This window comes from Natrix helvetica, assembly GCF_964273705.1.
Source record: "Natrix helvetica genome assembly, chromosome: 1".
Classification (NCBI taxonomy): Eukaryota; Metazoa; Chordata; class Lepidosauria; order Squamata; family Natricidae; genus Natrix; species Natrix helvetica.
This window is the reverse complement of record NC_138548.1, coordinates 343,947,911-343,966,532: the sequence shown is the minus strand read 5'-3', so window position 1 is coordinate 343,966,532 and position 18,622 is coordinate 343,947,911. Positions and strand designations below refer to the sequence as shown.

The 18,622-nt window shown below is 41.2% G+C and overlaps 2 protein-coding genes across 3 annotated transcripts in view; one reads left to right on the top strand and one right to left on the bottom strand.

Annotated features, from left to right (window-relative positions):
- Positions 1-5,979: 5,979 nt before the first annotated feature.
- Positions 5,980-11,366, top strand: LOC309383489 (uncharacterized protein). Of its 2 annotated transcripts, none has more exons than XM_081936104.1 (2): positions 5,980-6,118; positions 8,507-11,366. In XM_081936104.1, exons 1-2 carry the CDS (start codon positions 6,109-6,111, stop codon positions 9,643-9,645), a joined length of 1,149 nt encoding a protein of 382 aa, XP_081792230.1. In that variant the 5' UTR covers positions 5,980-6,108; the 3' UTR covers positions 9,646-11,366. The 2 variants fall into 2 exon arrangements, with proteins under 2 accessions (XP_081792230.1, XP_081792231.1); XM_081936105.1 differs by having other exon boundaries at positions 5,989-6,118; positions 8,510-11,366.
- LOC309400719 (uncharacterized protein) overlaps positions 10,414-18,622 on the bottom strand; it is a 35,196-nt gene continuing 26,987 nt past the window's right edge. Inside the window, exons 12-15 of the mRNA XM_081969358.1 lie at positions 16,717-16,739; positions 16,027-16,142; positions 14,879-15,016; positions 10,414-13,148 (exon numbers count right to left, since the gene is read on the bottom strand). Coding sequence (XP_081825484.1) covers positions 12,625-13,148; positions 14,879-15,016; positions 16,027-16,142; positions 16,717-16,739 — 801 coding nt within the window. The 3' untranslated portion in view covers positions 10,414-12,624. The remainder of the gene's footprint in view (positions 13,149-14,878; positions 15,017-16,026; positions 16,143-16,716; positions 16,740-18,622) is intronic.

Sequence of the window (18,622 nt, the reverse complement as noted above, 5' to 3'; positions counted from 1 at the left end):
CCTTTTTCACATCCAGGAAAATATAATATTCTGCCTTTTCAATATTTCCTAGGATATTTCATTTTTCTGGGAGAGGGCTGGGTGATAACTTCCTACAGAACAAAATGGTCACACTCCAGATACAAATTACATAGTATGAATATCTCTGGATATTGTTGCAAGGGGTATTAAGAGTATACTACGAGGTAATGTAGTTCATCTTGATATGTGATTATCATGTCATGCCTGTTTTACTGCAAGCTTGTACTGCAACAGGAGTTGTAGAGTTTTAGGCTTGAATGGCATACAAGGCCGCCTAGACAAATACAAATGGCAAAACCATGATATACAGGTAGTCCTCTACTTAGGACCACAATTGAGCCCAAAATTTCTGTTTCTAAGTGAGGCATTTGTTAAGCGAATTTAGTCTCATTTTATGACCTTTCTTGCCACCATTGTTAAGTGAATCATTGCAGTTGTTAATAACATGGTTGTTAAATAAATCTGGCTTCCATGCTGAGTTTATTTGTCAGAAGATTGCAAAAGGGGATCACATGACACTGGTATATTGCAACCATCATTAATATGAACCACTTGCCAATCATCTGAATTTTGATCATGTGATGCTGCAACAGTACCTTAGTAAGTGTGAAAAACATAAGTCATTTTTTTCAGTTCTGTTGTAACTGAGTGATCACTAAACAAATTGTATGTCAAGGACCACTTGTAGGTGCTTTGAAAATTTAACATATTTTTGGCAGTTTCGGGAGGAAAAAAGGCATTTGAACTTTATTATTAATTAATTACCATAATTATACCCCCACCCTTATGTATCTTAAGCCCAGTGGATGCCGTCAATTTATGAAAAACTCTTTGTAAATCACTGTTCTACTAATGCTGCCTATTTTAACCTATTTTTTTCACATGCATTTTAGACTGGAATGTTACAATATTAATTACTCTACTGCATTTATTGTATTGGAAATACATCAGTGCCTAATAAAGTCTGTAAATAGAATAAAAAATAAAATAAAATGGAACTGAACACTGATCCTACAGAAATAGGCATGCCGCCAGAGAAAAGCAACAGCTTGTTTAAATAGGAGGGAGTAAAACAGACTGCTGTTTTTCGACCCTATGGCTGCTTGAAACTTCCTTATGTGGATTCCAGTTCTGAGAGCCCTCTGGGTGAGGTAAAGGGGCAAGCAGCTTTGCTAACTAAGAACCCCTCTATTTTATATAGTACTTGTGGATACCAGCGTATTTTATTGGAGACTTAATAAAGATGATTATATGACTATATTCCATCTTGGCTGGCTGCTTCCCATAATTGTTTTGCAGGATAGTTTTAAAAATATCTATCGATTCGCTCTGCAAGCTGAATATAATTACAAAAAACCAGGAACGTCTTAGTTCCAGCACTAAAATGTTGTAGGTTATAGGGGAAAGGCACGAAGCAGCGGGTTTCTGTAGTGTAGTGGTTATCACGTTCGCCTCACACGCGAAAGGTCCCCGGTTCGAAACCGGGCAGAAACAGCTGTATTTTTTTTCTTTCACTTTTACATAATTTTAAAAAAACAATACTTCGGGTGTCTGTTACTTTACTGGGAACTCTTCTTTTCCATAATGTATATAATGATTAATGGCAATTCAGAGCAAAGTGCTCCAATAGTCTTTCGCTGGTTTTATGCTGAATTCTAAACTTGGAAGCAATTTTTCCAAAGAAAAGACAATACCGAGACAATAGTAGCATAGTAGTAGTACAAATTGTAAAGTATAGTGTACTAATAGTACAAACTCAGAAATATAGAATTAATACATTTTGTGTTAAGTAAAAGTTTGGAAAGGAGGTTTTCCAACAGCCCGGCTAGCTCAGTCGGTAGAGCATGAGACTCTTAATCTCAGGGTCGTGGGTTCGAGCCCCACGTTGGGCGCAATGTTTTTTCATTTCACTTTTTAGAAGCAAAACACCATAAATGAATGCTGTCGTTCTTTATTTTTCCATCCTAGTTCGATCATTTGCAGCTCAAGCAACAATGGTGGGAATTAAAGGAGACGAAGAGTTCATTATTCTTTATTCTGTTTTGTTTTTCTTCACTTTTCCATTCTGCCCTGAGTATTAGACTCTGCATAGGTACTTAATTTGGCTTCACCGTTTTTCAACAGCTTTAAAAAAAATCTTGTGTAAGCCTCAGCTCTGGAATATAACCCCCAAATGCTCGAAATATGTGCACATGGGACAAGAGCAGATCATGCAACATTACTTCCTGCTTTTCAACGGCGGATACACAACGATCTTATATATTATAAAGGGCTCACATCAAGTTGAGGTGCAGAACTGTATAGTTAATCTTCCTTAAAAGTGGACCCTACAGGTTTTGAATCTATTCTATTTTCCTAACCAAATAAATCACTTTATCAAGGTGTTGAAAGAAATGTCCTTCTGGGTTCGGCTCCAAGTGGAGAAAAAGACACTGGACACATGGAGGCTGCTTGGAAAGATATTGTAGGAAGTTATCACCCAGCCCACTCCCAGAAAAATGAAATATCCTAGGAAATATTGAAAAGGCAGAATATTATATTTCCCTGGATGTGAAAAGGAATAAACATGTTTTAAATTGAGAATAGCTCCCTGTAGCTTCCTGCCTCCACCCACTTTGTCAATGGGCCATTCCCTTTACATAATAAAGAGTTCTCCCCTTCAGCTCCAGGGGGTTGGGAATGAAGGCATGATAATATAAGCCTTTACTCAACTGACCACATGGCATCTGAGAACTCTGAGAATTCAACCAAACCTGGACTCAGCCTAGAGAGTTGCCCCTGCATGGGCCCATGTGAGTCTGACAACCAATCAGAATACATTTCTTACACAGGAACAGGAAACAGAGAGGTGGGACTGAACAGGTTATAAAAAGCCTAGCAAGCCCCTTCCTCTTCCTTCTCTTCTTCTCCCCAACATTGAAGCATGTGATCACCTTTTCTGTTCAGGGCTCAAGCCATGTGGTCCTGTCCACCAATAAACCATCTTTCCAAGCAGCCTCCATGTCTCCAGTGTCTTTTCCCCCACTTGGAGCCGAACCCAGAAGGACATTTCCTCCCAACAATGGTTTTAATGGTGGACAGGACCACATGGCTTGAGTCCTGAACAGAAAAGGTGATCAAATGCTTCAATGTTGGGGAGAAGAAGAGAAGGAAGGACTGAGATGCTGAGTCCTTGGTTTTGTGCCCTCTCTGGCCTTTGATCTTGAGCTTGTCTTCTGATTGGTTGTCAGACTCCCATGGAGCCATGCAGGGGCAACTCTCTAGGCTGCCTTTTGAATCCAGGTTTGGTTGAGTTCTCAGATGCCATGTGGGGAGTTGGGTAAAGGGCCAATATTATCATGCCTTAATCTCATCCCTCTGGAGCTGAAGGAGAGAACTCTTTATTATGTAAAGGGACTGGCTTGGCCTTCTTAATAGCCCATTGACAAAGGGGGATGGGCAGGAAGCTACAGGGAGCTATTCTGTCTTTTAAAACATGTTTCTTCCTTTTCACATCCAGAGAAATTTTCTGCCTTTTCAATATTTCCTAGGACAGTGATGGCGAACCTATGGCACGTGTGCCACAGGTGGCACGCGGAGCCATTTGTCAGGGCATGCTAGGCGCTGCCCTGTCAGCTGGCCAGCGTGCATGCGTGCGCTGGCCAGCTTAGTTCACCTTTTTAAAAGCCATTTTTCGCCCTCCCCAGGCTCCAGAGGCTTTATAGGAGCCTGGGGAGGGTGAAAAGAGCCTCCCCCCCCCGGCCTTCCGGAGGCTTCAGGGACCGTCCGGAGGCTTCCCTGACGCCTTTGGAGCACTTAAAACGACCCTCCGAGCAACCCGGAAGTCACTTCCGGTTTACTCGGAGGATCCTTTTGAGCACTCCGAAGGCTTCAGGGAAGCTTCCGGACAGTCCCTGAAGCCTCCGGAGGGCCTCCAGGGGCGGGGCGGGGGAGGCTCTTTTCACCCTCCCCAGGCTTCTATAAACCCTCTGGAGCCTGGGGAGGGCGAAAAAAGCATGTAAAAATGGGGGCGGCACGTTGTGCACGCATGCGCACTGAGGGGGGGGGGCGGCACATTGCATTATGGGGGCGGCACACCCGCACACGACCCCCCTGCGCTCCCCCCACTTGTGGCACGCGAGCCAAAAAAAGTTCGCCATCGCTGTCCTAGGATATTTCATTTTTCTGGGAGAGGGCTGGGTGATAACTTTCCACAAAGGTATGCGATGTTTGTATATTTTTCCCTTGGATGTCACACTCAAAAGATAACGAAAATAATCACTGGAAGACATTTAGCATAAACATTCACAGCAGAAGAACTTTGAAAGGAAAAGATTGTGTCTTATTTCTTTTTGTGCTTTTGTCCTATTTTTTAAAGTGAATTTTTAGGCCTCATAATACTAGAGTTCAGTGCTGAAACTTTTTTTCTTTCACAAGATTCCCTTCAGAGGCTGCAAAACTGTGCACCCATATGCAAGTTCACACAGCAACCTGCACACACATACTTTGGACACATTACGCCAAGACCCAACTTTTGGGAGAAGGTTCCTGTGCTGGAAAATGTGGAAAGAAAGAGGAGGAGATGACCAGCAACAAGGATATTTATGTGATAATGAGTGCACTGTGTTAGGTTTAGATTGTTGTGGAGAAAATCTATCTACCGGTTGCTAGGATTCAAAAAACAACTGAATGGCACAGAGTGTGTGTATGTGTGTGTGTGTAAGAGAGAGAGAGAAAGGGAGGGAGAGGGAGAGAAGGAGGAAGGGAGGAAAGGGGAGAGGGGGAAAATGAGCTAATCACAATATGTTTTATTAATTTTTTCAGTGAAAATGTTACGGTTCTGTAAGAATATTTAAAAGTCATGCATCCAACCAATAAGGCAATGTTGCAGAAAATAACAGGACTTAGACGTCTCGGGATCAAGGAGAAGTTTATTGGCAGCCAGGTTCAGAAAAGCCAGTCAAAGGCTAGCATGCAACTTCTGAACAACCCTTCTCGTGGAAGCACACACTCTTATACGTTCTCAAAAGCAGCGCAACACAGAAACACTTAACCCATTTCTTATTGGTTATCTTGAGAAAAAAAAGCCTTATGAGTAGATACTGTCTTACTTCCCCTTTTGTCTTGGGCCACAGGTAATGGCTACGTGGCTTTGTAAGAACTTTAGCTGAACTCTGTGGTCTTGGGCTTTTGACATTTCCTGTTTTTGTACATGTCTTAAAAGCAGGTCTTTATATCTTTTTTCTGCCACGTCTCACTTTTATATTTTAATTCACATTTTATCCTGCTTTATCAGTGTTTAGAAGAAAATGCCAAACAATTTGATCATCTACTATAACTTACCTTTTAATTATGTTTTTAACTTCATTCTTATTTATTCCTTTCTATTCTGACATGTTTTTATTGTAAGCTGTCCAAAGTCCCTTAGGTGTCAAGGGCAATATAGAAACGTGATGGATTTCATATACTTTATATACTGTGTGGAACATTGTTTACAGGACTTCACTTTTGATACACCTAGAATATACATACAATACACCTAAAGAAAAAAATTAACATGATTAAATATGCTTTTATTTCAATATTCTTTCCCCACAGTTTTCTATTCCTATCTTTTTTAAATCATTGGCATTTCTCGTTTTAAAAAAAGGCCAATTGTTGTTTGCTGAAAAGTTTAGAAAATGAATTTTCTAAATGATTGCAAGGGAGGTTCTCTATAAGGCGGGTTTTTTGGGGGTAGATGTGAGATCTGATGAGCCAGTTTTGCAGCGTCTTGCTGAGATGGGTCTTTGTCCCCAAGTCCCTCGCTTCACTATCACCACTATCTTCCCACAGTAGGATGCCTAACACCCCATCTCTGCAAAGTGCAATATTGAGTGGGTACCCCCGCTTAGTCAGCGGGCAACGCAGAACTACACTACCCAGAGGGCCTTTCCGCGGCATCCCGCTCTCCAGACTACATTTCCCACCATGCTTATCGGGGCAACACAAAAGGCCGCAAGAATTTGGACGGAAAGTGACTCTGAGATGGGCATCGGCGCTCCGGCTCTGCGGCTTAGAGCCGCCTCGGGATTGAAAGTCAGCTAAAGCGGCGCGCCTCGCTTGGGCATGGAGCCCGGTAAGTTCCTGCGATGGGACTAGAGGAAGGCAGGGTGCCTTAACAACTTTCCGGGTGCCTCCCGAGGAATGGGGTGCCCAGAAAGAGATGGTTATATGGAGCATTGCGCTGGCCGTTGTCTTATTGATTGGGGTGAATTACTTCTAGGCTGTGTGGACGAAGGCAGGAAAGATTTAAAACCTGGGGAAAGAGTGTGAGACCTAGCCGGGGAGCCTTTTCTTTGTAACACGTTTGCTCGCTTTTCCATTTTAGGAAAAATAGAAGCGGAGTTGGTTTCTTTCTCCTTGCAAGAGCGTTTCCAATGAATTTTGGTCCTTTAATTTGGATGAAATCATCCTTTATTTATTAAATTTATATAGCCGTTTATCTCTCATACCTGACTTTCAGCGTCATACAATAACACAATCAAGTAAATAATATAATCATTAAAAATGTAAAACATTTAAAATGCAGGTATAAGTAAGACTGCGGGATTATGGATTTATAGCTGTACACAGATAGCTGCCTTGGGAGCTCCCTACTTCCCTGAGATCCCGAGTCTGTTGAATTTAAGATATTTAAGAGATCCTAAATATCTTAAATTTAAGATATTTCCAAAATGTCGTTCCAACAGTGATCTGGCAAAGGTGACTTGTGATTCAGTTAAATCCCCATAGGAAGCAGGTTGGGCAATCAATCCCGTATTTTTGATACAATTAGATGGGGATTGAATTTGGAGATGAGAGTGATTTGCTTCCCAGAGATTTCATGAATCTATTTCCAGCACTATTGCAATGTTTTCATTCCAGAAATAAAGTTCTTGTTGCAATGTGCCATTTTCTCACTACATTTCAACATCAGAGACCATTTTCAAAGTTGTTTGGAGACTTAAAGTGTAGGAACAAGTATGTTTTGTCATAGATTTTCCAATGTTATTTTGGACTTTTTATGCCAAAATTCATCCCTCTTGAGAGTCAGCAATTTTGCTACTGAATTTTGGCAACATGAACAATTATTGGTGTATGGAACAGTGGGCTGGCTACCACCACCATAAACTATATTATAGACCCACAGAGATTCAGACATGCTGAAAACAAATACATTACATGATATCTAAACTCAATCAAATATTTCTTCTAAACCAAGAGAGGGGTGTTTTTTAAATGTCATACATTCTCACAGATAAATTTAAAGCATTAAATTCCTGCATTGCACTAAGCTTGTGTATTTGGTTGTTTTGGTTTAACACATTGGGAGTACCTAGCAAGGTATAATGTTCTTTCTGTTATCTAACGCAATAAGAACAAATAGGCTCGGTAATACCTAAATAAATCAATAATACATGCATAGGCAGAGCCAATCACATACACAAGGTGTGGGTAAGATGCTAGACTAAAAATAGGGGGAAAAGGTAAAGGTTTTTCTTTCCCGACTCCATGGAGCAGTAGTCATCTGTTTCTGTTTCAAGGGAGCCTAAATTGTCCAAAGACACTTCCATGGTTATGTGGCTGGCATGATTATATGCCGAGGTGCATGGAACTCTGTTACCTTCCCATTGAAGTTGTACCTATTTATCTACTCGTATTTGCATGCTTTCAAACTGCTAGGTGAGCAGGAGCTGGGACAAGTAATGGGAGCTCACCCTGTTGTACCGTGCTCAGGTCTCAAACTTCCAGTCGACAAGCCCGACTTCTTAACTGCTAGGCGACCCCCCACTCAAGAATAGGGAAATACAGATTCTAAACCTCCTTCAAGCATAGAAACCATTTGGGTGAATATAGGCCAGTCACTCTCAGGTCTAAACAGCATCAGGCTCTGCAACACAAACCCTTGTCTCATCATGCATTGATGGCTTTGCCATGTGAATTAGGCAAGCAGACCCTGAAATCAAGTAAGACAAATGCTAAATAGAAGAACAATGTATGCACATACTCTTTTTACCATAGTTATATGTCTTTTGGTCTGTGATTCACTGCATTTCCCTTCCATCCTGTCTAAGAGTTTACATGAATCCCTGCCTACCTCCAGAATAGAATTTAGTACATGTACAGTAAATGGCTTTAATTTCTCCTTTGAATGCACAGAGCCAGCAGTTCAACCATCGTCTCAACCTTGCAGTTTGGTGTTAAAGGAACTAGAAAAGGAATAGAATGCAGATGCTGGAGCTAGACTTTGTAACTGCCTTCAGGATGGTGATGTTTCTTTTAACACTTATGATTTTAACAAACGTAAGACGATCTCCATCAGAAATAAGACGTGCAAAGCCTTGAGTGCAGGGAGAGATTTAAATTCCCCTCTTTTTTTCACACTGCCTTCCTATTTGCTCCCCTGGGATCAAAATCCCAGATTCCTTTTGGCCTCCTTTTGGTGGAGAATAAATGACCGACGGGTAGCTTCTCTTCCTTTTAGCAGGTGAAGACTGGATCAAGAGAGAAGGTAATGAAGGATCTCTCCAGCCCCTGAGGGATGCCCTGTTGGTTGATGTGGCACAGCCAACAAAAAAACTATCTGAGCAAAGTGAAGATTTCCTGGAATCTAAACCACTGAAAACTCTGAAGAGGGATCTGGGCATGCATCAGAATCCTTTCACAGAGGAGATTTGTTTTGACTATGAGAACAGCCCTCGGAAGGTGTACCTAAACGACCGTCCGTTTAAGTGTGACATGTGCGAGAAAAGCTTCCGCCACAGTTCCAGCCTTTTAACCCACCGAAGGCTGCATACTGGGGAGAAACCATATAAGTGCACCGACTGCGGGAAGAGCTTCAACACTAGCTCAGCGCTGATCGTGCACCGCCGGACCCACACCGGGGAGAAGTCCTACGTCTGCTCAGACTGTGGGAGGTGTTTCAGCGAAGGCTCGGTGCTCATCAAGCACTGGCGGATCCACACCGGGGAGAAGCCGTACAAATGCGCCATTTGCGGAAGGGGCTTCCGGCAGAGCTCCCAGCTGCGGGCCCACGAGCGGACCCACACGGGGGAAAAACCTTACGAGTGCCAGGACTGTGGGAAATGCTTCAGCACCAGCTCTAATCTCTCGGCCCACCAGCGGACCCACACGGGAGAAAAACCATACATCTGTCCTGAGTGCGATCGACGATTTGGTCACAAGTCGCATCTCATCTCCCACCAGAAGACACACACGGAGAAGCTGCACGCTTGCTCCGACTGCCCAGCAACCTTCCGCATGCTTCATCAGCTCCTGGTCCATCGCAAGTCACACCAGGAAGAGAGGCGGTATAAATGCCTCCTGTGTGGGAAGACTTTCAGCTACAGCTCAGCCCTCTTGGCACACCAGAGGATGCACACCGGAGACCGGCCATTCAACTGCCTGGAGTGCGGGAGGAGTTTTGTCCGGAATTCAGACTTGAACAAACACCAGAGGATCCACACAGGAGAGAAGCCCTATGAGTGTCCGGAGTGTGGGAAGCGATTTAACCAAAGCTCCCACCTGGTTAGCCACCGGAGAGTCCACATGAAAAGCGCTGTGAAAAATCCTGGCACGGATGTCCCCGCTCCAAGGGGACGACAAATAGTGTCTTCCCGATGAGCTCCTTTGCAACGTTTCTTTGTTGAAAGTCTACTTCAGAGGTCTCCAAACTTGGCAACTTTAAGATTTGTGGACTTCAACTCCCAGTTCCCCAGCCAGTATGGAGAATTCTGAGAGTTGAAGTCCACAAGTCTTAAAAGTTGCCAGGTTTGGAGACCCCTGGTCTACATTATGAAGGCTGCAGTATTGTGCTCCTTACAGGAGAGTAAAATCTCATCCCATCCAGTGGGACTTCATTGATTATAGGTAATAAACCTGTAAGACTGTTGTAGGTTTTTACACCACACATGATCAAAGAAAATTCTGCTTCAAGTGATTTCAAATGATTCATTAAATGACAATAGGTTACATGGCCAGGATATCTTATGAGGTATACATTAGTTGTAATTGGAGCTGTTTCTGTAGAAAAGAGCAAAAACATCTGCAAGACCAAGATACTATTATCTGGCTATTCTTTAGCCCTTCTCTGACTTCTGTTGTCTTATGAAGCATGTTTTTAAGCTTATCATTGCAACAATGAGGGTTTATAAATTTGCGATATTGTTGCTGTTTAATCAGGCTATATTTTTGAGCTGCTACCATGTATGACCGGAGGCATTTATCTCCTTATGAGAATGCAGAATGCTGATACTGTTTAGGACAACTGAGGCAGAATAGTGTTTCTTTTTTTTTTCTCCCTCAAGTCGGATCCCCCCCCCCCCCATTGTTTTTAGATATGAAGAACCTCAGTGGTTAAGATCCACTGGTTAAAGTTTAAAGACAGCAAACTTTCCTTGAAGTGGGAAAGAAGAGCTTTAATCGTTTTTTTCGCTGCCAAAGGTACAGAGAAATAATTTGAACTGACACCCACCTATTTTCTATAGATCACATAGGAATGTACTATCAGCTATCTATTTTCAGAAGAAATAGAACTCCAGCTGGCTTTTAATAACAACATTCCATTAACCACATTCCCCTTGTCTTAATAAAACTTTAAAGCTGAAGAATAGTCTTAAAGGAAAGTTATTGTATTTTTAACCAAATGTATGAGTGCCCTGGTTTTTGTTACTCCTTTATCAAACATAGTGGCTGAGTTCATTAATACTTACTTCTATGAGATGTAGTATCGATAATTATTACAGATATTGATCATTTATGAATAATTTCCATCATCCAGATGGCTGCACTACACTCGATGGCTTATTTAAAAATTGTGGCATCTGAATTTTCATGTATGAAACATACATATCTCAAAGACCTCCATGGCTTAAGTCATCCATTTTGCCTCTTGAACTTGTAAACTGCTTCACCATTGTCGAAATACAAGCCAAATGGGTTTAAAATTGTAGTCTTATTGCAGGGTCCCATTTTACTCAAAAGTTCTTGCCATTTAATCTTGAGTACTGGTTGACTTCAATCTTTTTATTAGAGTTCCATAATTATATTTGCTCTGTGACAACTGAGAGCTGTTTGGTTTCTTAATGTTGACTTCATTTTGCCAGCAGAAGATTTCACTATATACACTATATGGGCCACTTCCATGACTGCTTCCTGTTATTGATAAAACAGATCTCTGAAATAATGAGTATATGCTGCAATAAATATATTAGTCTTTAAACTGCAACAGATGTTTAGGTCCAATTAAATATCCATTGGATCATAGTTTCAGTTAAATGGTGTTTTTCTTGACAATAGTCAGTCTGGAAAGCCTTTACAATGCAATAAAATAACCATACATACAATGAGAATGCTATTTTGAATAAATATGTTTATGATTTTACCTCATGGATCAAATTATCTGTTGCAAAATCCAAACTATTGCACTGTATTTTGCACTTAAGGTAGGTCAGCCTTTCTTACTCATTACTTGATATATGAAACCAGTGACAATGCCTCTGAATTTTTATTGGTCTTATAGGAGACCCCCTTTAGAAAGTGATACAAAAATGGTCATCCAAATAATAGTGAATCAACACTGCAAAATTAAACACAAGTAGTTGCTTTGAAGCAATTCGGTGTTATTCACAGTAGTGACATGGATTTTTGTTTTAAAGTAAGTGTGTCTTTGTGCCAGATGAGTCACAAAAAATGTTAAACTTTGCAACCAGGAAACTCCAATCAGGTGTATGACAGTACAACCCAAATATATGCATTGTGCAATGGAATAGCCTTACATAAATGGATATGTGATTGTATTTGCTTGCATGATTCATTTTTAAACTTTACATGTTATTTCCAACTCAGTGTGGAGATAACTTCCTAAGAAACGGTGGGAAAAAAACAGCAAATTCTGTTATAAATTGAGATGCAACTTACTTCACACAGAAATCTTGGCACTGGAAGAGATATAGGAAGCCTTTACAGCAGAAGAAAATGAGTGGAGGGGGAAGGGTGTAGGAGTTTCAAGATACAAAGCTCTTCTGCCCCCAATGCATGAGGAGAGGGAGATGGGAATATAAATTATCTACAATGTCCCAGAAATTTCTCTGTTGAAGGCTTTGACTTCAGATTTGCCAAAAAGATAAGTAGCCATCAGTCTGATTCTTAATTAAAACTGCCATCTCACATTTTTTTCCATAGCGCAGCCACGAGGACTAGAAACATGTTTTATGTTTTGACTAGGTATCCACTCCAGTATATTTATTTTATTTTGCACTCTGCTACAGAAGTGACGTGGGAGAACAACTCTCCTGGGAGATAAGTGTCCAACTGTGCAAGCATTTTAAAATCGCTATTTCCCCCCCTCCCCGTCCCTTCCATCAGAGCTTTCTGCTGGTGAAAAGCCATTTTATACAATCGCAACTCCTCCCATTAAAATATATCCCTGAGTGGCGCTTTCAGTGACCTTTTAATGCCTCACTAAAAATTCAAAAAAATAATCATTTCTCTGCTGACATAGTTAACCTATGTAGTTCCGAAGCAATTGTCGCATTGCTGCTTGACGTCCAATATTACACAAGACTGCTCAAATTGCTGAAATCCCAAACGCCTGGAATAATCTCAGGGGCACAAGGTGAGCTGAGATCCAGATGCCACCCAGAACCAAGGGTGAATCCTCTCTTGCTTGAACGAGGTGGGCGGAAAAGTAAAAATGGGAGCATCCCGCTCTGCATCGAAAAAGGCCACCCGCCCTCCCTCGTAATCCAGATGTACTCTGATCCTCTTGGGCTTCCTGAGCAGAAACAGAGTAGTCCAGCGAGAGGTCAGCGCTTCCATCTGGCCCCAGCACTGCTGTACTGCCCAAATGCCTTGCTGTGGGTTGAGGCTCAGGCTCCCCTTCCTCCGCACAGACTCCCGGGCGATGCCAATGGCCCAGTTCTGCCCCTGCTCGACGTTCACCACCCAGGAGTGCTTCCCAGAGCAGAAGCTTTCGCAGCCCAGCACAAAGAACTCTGCATCAAACCTCTCAGGATTGTCCGGCAAGGTCTGCACGTCATCCAGGTGCGTGACTGTCTTCTGATCCAAGGACAGGAGGAGATGGGGATTGGCCGTACGTGGGTCTAGGGTCACGCTGACTGGGGAGACTGAGAGAAACAGAAAAAGGGTAATGGTCATGATGTCTTCTCGGCTCCCCGACCTGCCTTCTCAATTATTCAATTCATCCAAACCGCTGTTTCCTGCCAGGAAAGCGATGCAAATGCTCACACGCAACAGCGAGAGTTCATTTGCCCAACAGCTTAGCTTCAGCATCAACCACACAATCTTGAGATGCGGTGGTTATTTTGGAGATCACCTATTGACCTCTGCATCTTTGAATCTTTCTCTCCATCATCTCTTAAGCAGGGTGAGACTCCTGCGAACACTTATGCAAGTTGTATAATATATGTGGGCCTATGCATAATTTTGTATTTATTTATTTATTTTGTCATGTTTATGTAGCGCATATTGGAGATGGTGACCGTATGAGAGCTGTATGCAATGAAATTTCATTTTAATGTATACTGATTAGTGTACATTTAAAGTGACAATAAAGTTATTCTATTCCATTCCATTATTTCTATTTCTATTCTATTATGTGAAAAATAAACCATATGATTTTTAAATATATTTTTTTATCCCGCCTTTATTATTTTTATAAACAGATATAGTCCTTGACTTACAACTTGAGCCTGCAATTTCAGTTGTAAAGTGGGTCATATCATGTGACCGCACCCCATTTTACAATTTTTGCATGGTCATTGAACAAACGCCGCAGTTGTTAAGCAAATGCCATAGTCATTAAATGAACCTATTTTTCGCTATGGGTCATTTTAGTTGGATACTGGAAGCAAATGCCAGTTAAAACATCATAAATCACAATCATGTGACTGCAAATGGCCATAGATCAGAGCCAGTTGCTGAATGTCCAAAATATGGTGATGTGATTTGTAAGGACAGATGTCAGAACTTTGAATCAGGGTTGCAACTCCCTTTTTCAGGACCTGTTTAACTTCGAATGGTCACTAACCGAGCCGTTGCAAGTCGAGGACTATCTGTAATTCAGGGCAGTAAATACACCTAATACTTCTTCTTCCTCTTATTTTCCCCACAACCACCACTGTGTGAGGTGAGTTGGGCTGAGAGAGTGAGAGACCCAAGGTTACCCAGGTGGCTTTGTGCCTAAGGCAGGACTAGAACTCACAGTCTCCCTGTTTTTAGCCTGGTGCCTTAACCCCTTGACTAACCATCTATAGTAGTGATGGTGAACCTACGGCACGCGTGCCAGAGGTGGCATGCAGAGCCCTCTCTGTGGGCACGAGCACCATCGCTAACTGGTCTTCGCAGGCGCTGGAGCACCAGAAAATGGCCTGAAAGTCTTCCGGGCCGTTTTTCGGCCGTTTTGTGAGCCGTTTGTGGCCCTGAAAAATGGTCCAAAACATCCTGAAAAATGGCTCAAAAACAGCCTGAAAATGTCCTGAAAAATGGCCCGAAACCACACCTTTTGTCAGGTCCTTTCCAGGCTGTTTTTGGACTGTTTTTCGAGCCAAAAACGGTCCAACAAATAACCCCAAAATGGCTGAAAACAGCTTGAAAACGGCCCAAAATGGCCAAAAAACAGGCAGGTGCACACTGGCCAGCTGGTCTTTGGGTTTTTGGTGCTGAAAAGGTTCGCCATCACTGATCTATAGACTAGCCATCTATACCTCTACAACATGAAGATTCTCCAAAACTTAGAAGCAGCAAACTTTTAATCCTACCCAAGTTGCAAGTTCCAAAGGTATTGTATGCAAGAATGAAGGGGAAAAAAAAGCAAATTAAGAAAAGGTAGCCTCACCTTTCTCGTCCGCTCTCGGGGCATCATTATACAATCGTGGCCAGAAGATCTGGGGCTGATTGGGCTGAGCAGTCTGACTCAGGAGGACAGCATTAAGTCTTTTGGTCTTGCTTTTCGGCAATTCGTCCATCAGTGATTCTAGGCAAGAAAGAAGAGTGAAGATTTGGTCTTTCTATCAAGAACACACTGGAGAATTTGCACTTTTTACACACATGCACACACACCTGTTTATCCTTCCTTCCTTCCCAGTGGGAAAGTTTAAAAATTTATCCCCATAGAGGCCTAGAACCTATGAAAGAAAGAATCTAAAAATTAAAATTTCTCTCTCTGCTCCAGAAAAGGAAAATTGAAATTTGTTTGCACGTCTTGCCACATGCCTGCCACAAGATCATTAGTAAGAAGTGTATAATCTCTTGTTTCCTGAAGTGTAACAGGACCCGTAGATCATCCTCAAGGAGATGTCTACCTTGGACCCACTCCTCTTTTAGAATTTCAATTTTTCTTGTAAGTGCTGTTCCAATCATCTTTTCCAAGTGGTTGTTCCTCAGGTTGAGCGAAATATATTTCTTGGATATGTTCTGAGTATAAAACAAGTAGCAAAACGTTTTCTCTTCAGCTAAGAGAAGTAAGTATTGCAATGCTTAAAACGGCATTTTCACAGTCAAAACAGCAGATCCATTCATTAAAATGGACCTTTTGCAAAACATCTTGGGTAATGGCAAGTCAATATCAGGAGTTGCCATTTAAATTTCCCATAATACCCTCAACCAATGTTTCTCAACCTTGCAAACTTTAAGAACTGTAGACTTCAACTCTCAGAATTTCCCAACAATCATGTTGGCTGGGAGCTGAAGTCCACACATCTTAAAGTTGCCAAGGTTGAGAAACACTGCCCTCAACATTACCATAATATGTCTGGACAACGTGAGATGGGCATTTCAATGTAAATACTTCTGCCATTCCTCCATAACTTCTTTCAGTATTCATGAAAATAGAATTTCTCATCAAATCTAGAGCAAGTCCTCAGAGTTAATCTATTCCTTCTTTCCACCCTCTCTACTTTTTCCCCATTTGGAAGAGATCATTTCACAGGAACAAGGGTCACCCTACAATTACAGAAACATGTATTTCTTATGTAGCTTCCTTACCTCTAAATTTCTTGAAGTTTTCCATTAATAGATCACTTTGCTGAAAGATGGCCCTGAGATCTTTTTCCAGGTTAACAGGTTTCTCATGGAAGCAAAGGAGCTCACCCTTTTTACACCTAGGAGATCAGAGAAGTACCAAACTATTTTAGTTCTGTGGCTTCCCCTGTTGTCTGGCTGCCTCCAGGCATCTGGTAAGAGAAAAATCAGAAGCACAGCCAGACTGACTCCAGATTAATTTCCAACTGGCCTTTTTAAAAGAAAGTAAGTGTGTACACACACACACACACACAGTATTTTTTGGAGTATAAGATGCGCATTTTTCCCTCAAAAAATCTGGGTGCGTTTTACACACTGAATACAGCATTTTTTGCCTCCTGAAACCCCGCTCCCTTCACCAAAATAGTCCTGCATAGCTTTTAGGAGACTTTCAGAGAGCTCCTGAGGGCTAGGAAGGCAGAAATTTTGCCCCCAGCCCCCAGGAGCACTCTATAAGCCTCCTAAAGGCTATTTGTGCCCTTTTTTTGGAAAAAAAAACAGGCCTGTTTTTGGGAAGCTTGCAGAGTGCCAAAACCTTTTTTTAAAATTTGCCTTTTCAAAACCTTGGTGGATCTTACACTCCGAAAAATACGGTATATTTTTCTGTAACCACTTAAATTCATTATTAGCCCCAAAAGATTATAAATCACATACCTGCTTAAAGTTTCCTTGAGATTCTAGAGAAACCAGAGACATTTGAGTTACTTTGTGAAGAGGAAAACAATTATCAGAAAACAACTTTGTTCAGGAGGGTTTTACAATTTAAGAAAAAAGAAAAATAGCATATAACTAAGGGACCTAAAGGAGATAACCTGAAGCAAGAAGTGGTTACTAAAAGCAAATAATAATAATAACAACAACAACAACAACACCCAGAAAGTGACAAACAACACTCGGAAAGTGACATAACTGAACAAAGATTAATGGATCAAAGACGCTTCATCAGCCATAATAAAGTTTTCACACAAGCAGAAATGCAATATCTAGAAATATGGTCTAAAAAGAAAACAACAAGTGATGATGAACAAGCTGAAGAAATTGGTCGAACATCTGAACAAATTCACCAGCCAGTGGAAGAAACGAACATATAGGATGAAGACCCTCCTGTGCAATAACTTGAAAGTGTAGAGCTACCGGTAAGTGATCTAGCAAAAATGCTGAAAGAAAAAATTGAAAACCACATCAAAGATAATGTAGAAAGAAAAAGACTACCTATCATTCGCGAAGGGCATAGCAAACGAGTGAAAGATCTGCTGTTAACTGCCGTGAACAACATTTTAACTTCCATCCCATCCAGCACACTATATGAAACCAACCAATTAATGTATAGCACAGCTGCCGTTATAACTGCAGAACTAGGTTATAAAATGCCAAAAAAAGAAACCCACTGGAACACCAAAGTGAAAATTCGAGTTGAAAATAAAATTAAAAAACTACGAGGGGATATCAGCAATCTGAAGTTCTTAAAAGAAGGAAAACTAAAGAACAAAAATCTGAAAAATAGTTTACACAAAAAATACAACCTGGAGGAAAAAACAATAACGGAAATTATGGAAGAACTAAAACAATGTGCAATAGCAACAGCAAGGAAAATTAAAAGATACGAAGGATGAATAAAACAATATCGGGAAAATGTTCAGTTCAGAAGAAACCAACACCTCTTTTACCGGTCACTTGATGGAAATCGAATCCAAACTAATATTCACCCACGTAAAGAAAAAACTTTGAACTTTTGGAAAGAACTGTGGGAAAACCCAGTGGAGCACAACCTCACTGCCTCCTGGATCAAAGATATTCAACAACAAACAACACAAAACAAGTTGGAAAATATTGCAATAAAAACTGACATGGTGGCAAAACAAGCAAAGAAGATCAAGAACTGGAGTTCACCTGGCCTGGATGAATTGCATGGATAATGGCTAAAGCACCTGACAAGCCTCCATCATCGCATGGCCACTCAATTTGATCAAATGCTTCAAAATGCAACAAGCAAATAATGGTTAACAGCTGGCCCAACATATTTCATAATGAAAGATCCAGAAAAAGGCACAGAACCAAGCAACTATTGCCCAATTACTTGTCTGCCAACAACGTTCAAACTTTTTACAAGGATACCGGCAAATTCAGTATTCAATCATCTGATGGAAAACGATTTGTATCCAGTAGAACAAAAAGGAAATTATAAAAAAATCAAGCAGAACAAAAGATCAGCTGCTCATAGACAAAATGGTACTAAAGAATGCAAAACGAAGAAAAGCAAATTTAAATATGGCGTGGATTGATTAAAAGAAGGCATTTGACTCATTACCCCACAACTGGATTAACACCTGTCTGGAAAACTTTGGAATCAGCAAAAATATCTGTACATTTTTGAAAGCAAATATACAAAAATGGAAAACAGTTCTAACAACAAATGGGGAGAACATTGGTGAAGTCAACATCAGATGAGGAATCTTCCAAGGGGATTCACTTTCACCACTACTGTTCAACATTGCATTAATTCCACTGACAATAATCCTAAGAAACACAAAACTGGGATACCAAATCTCAAGCCAACATG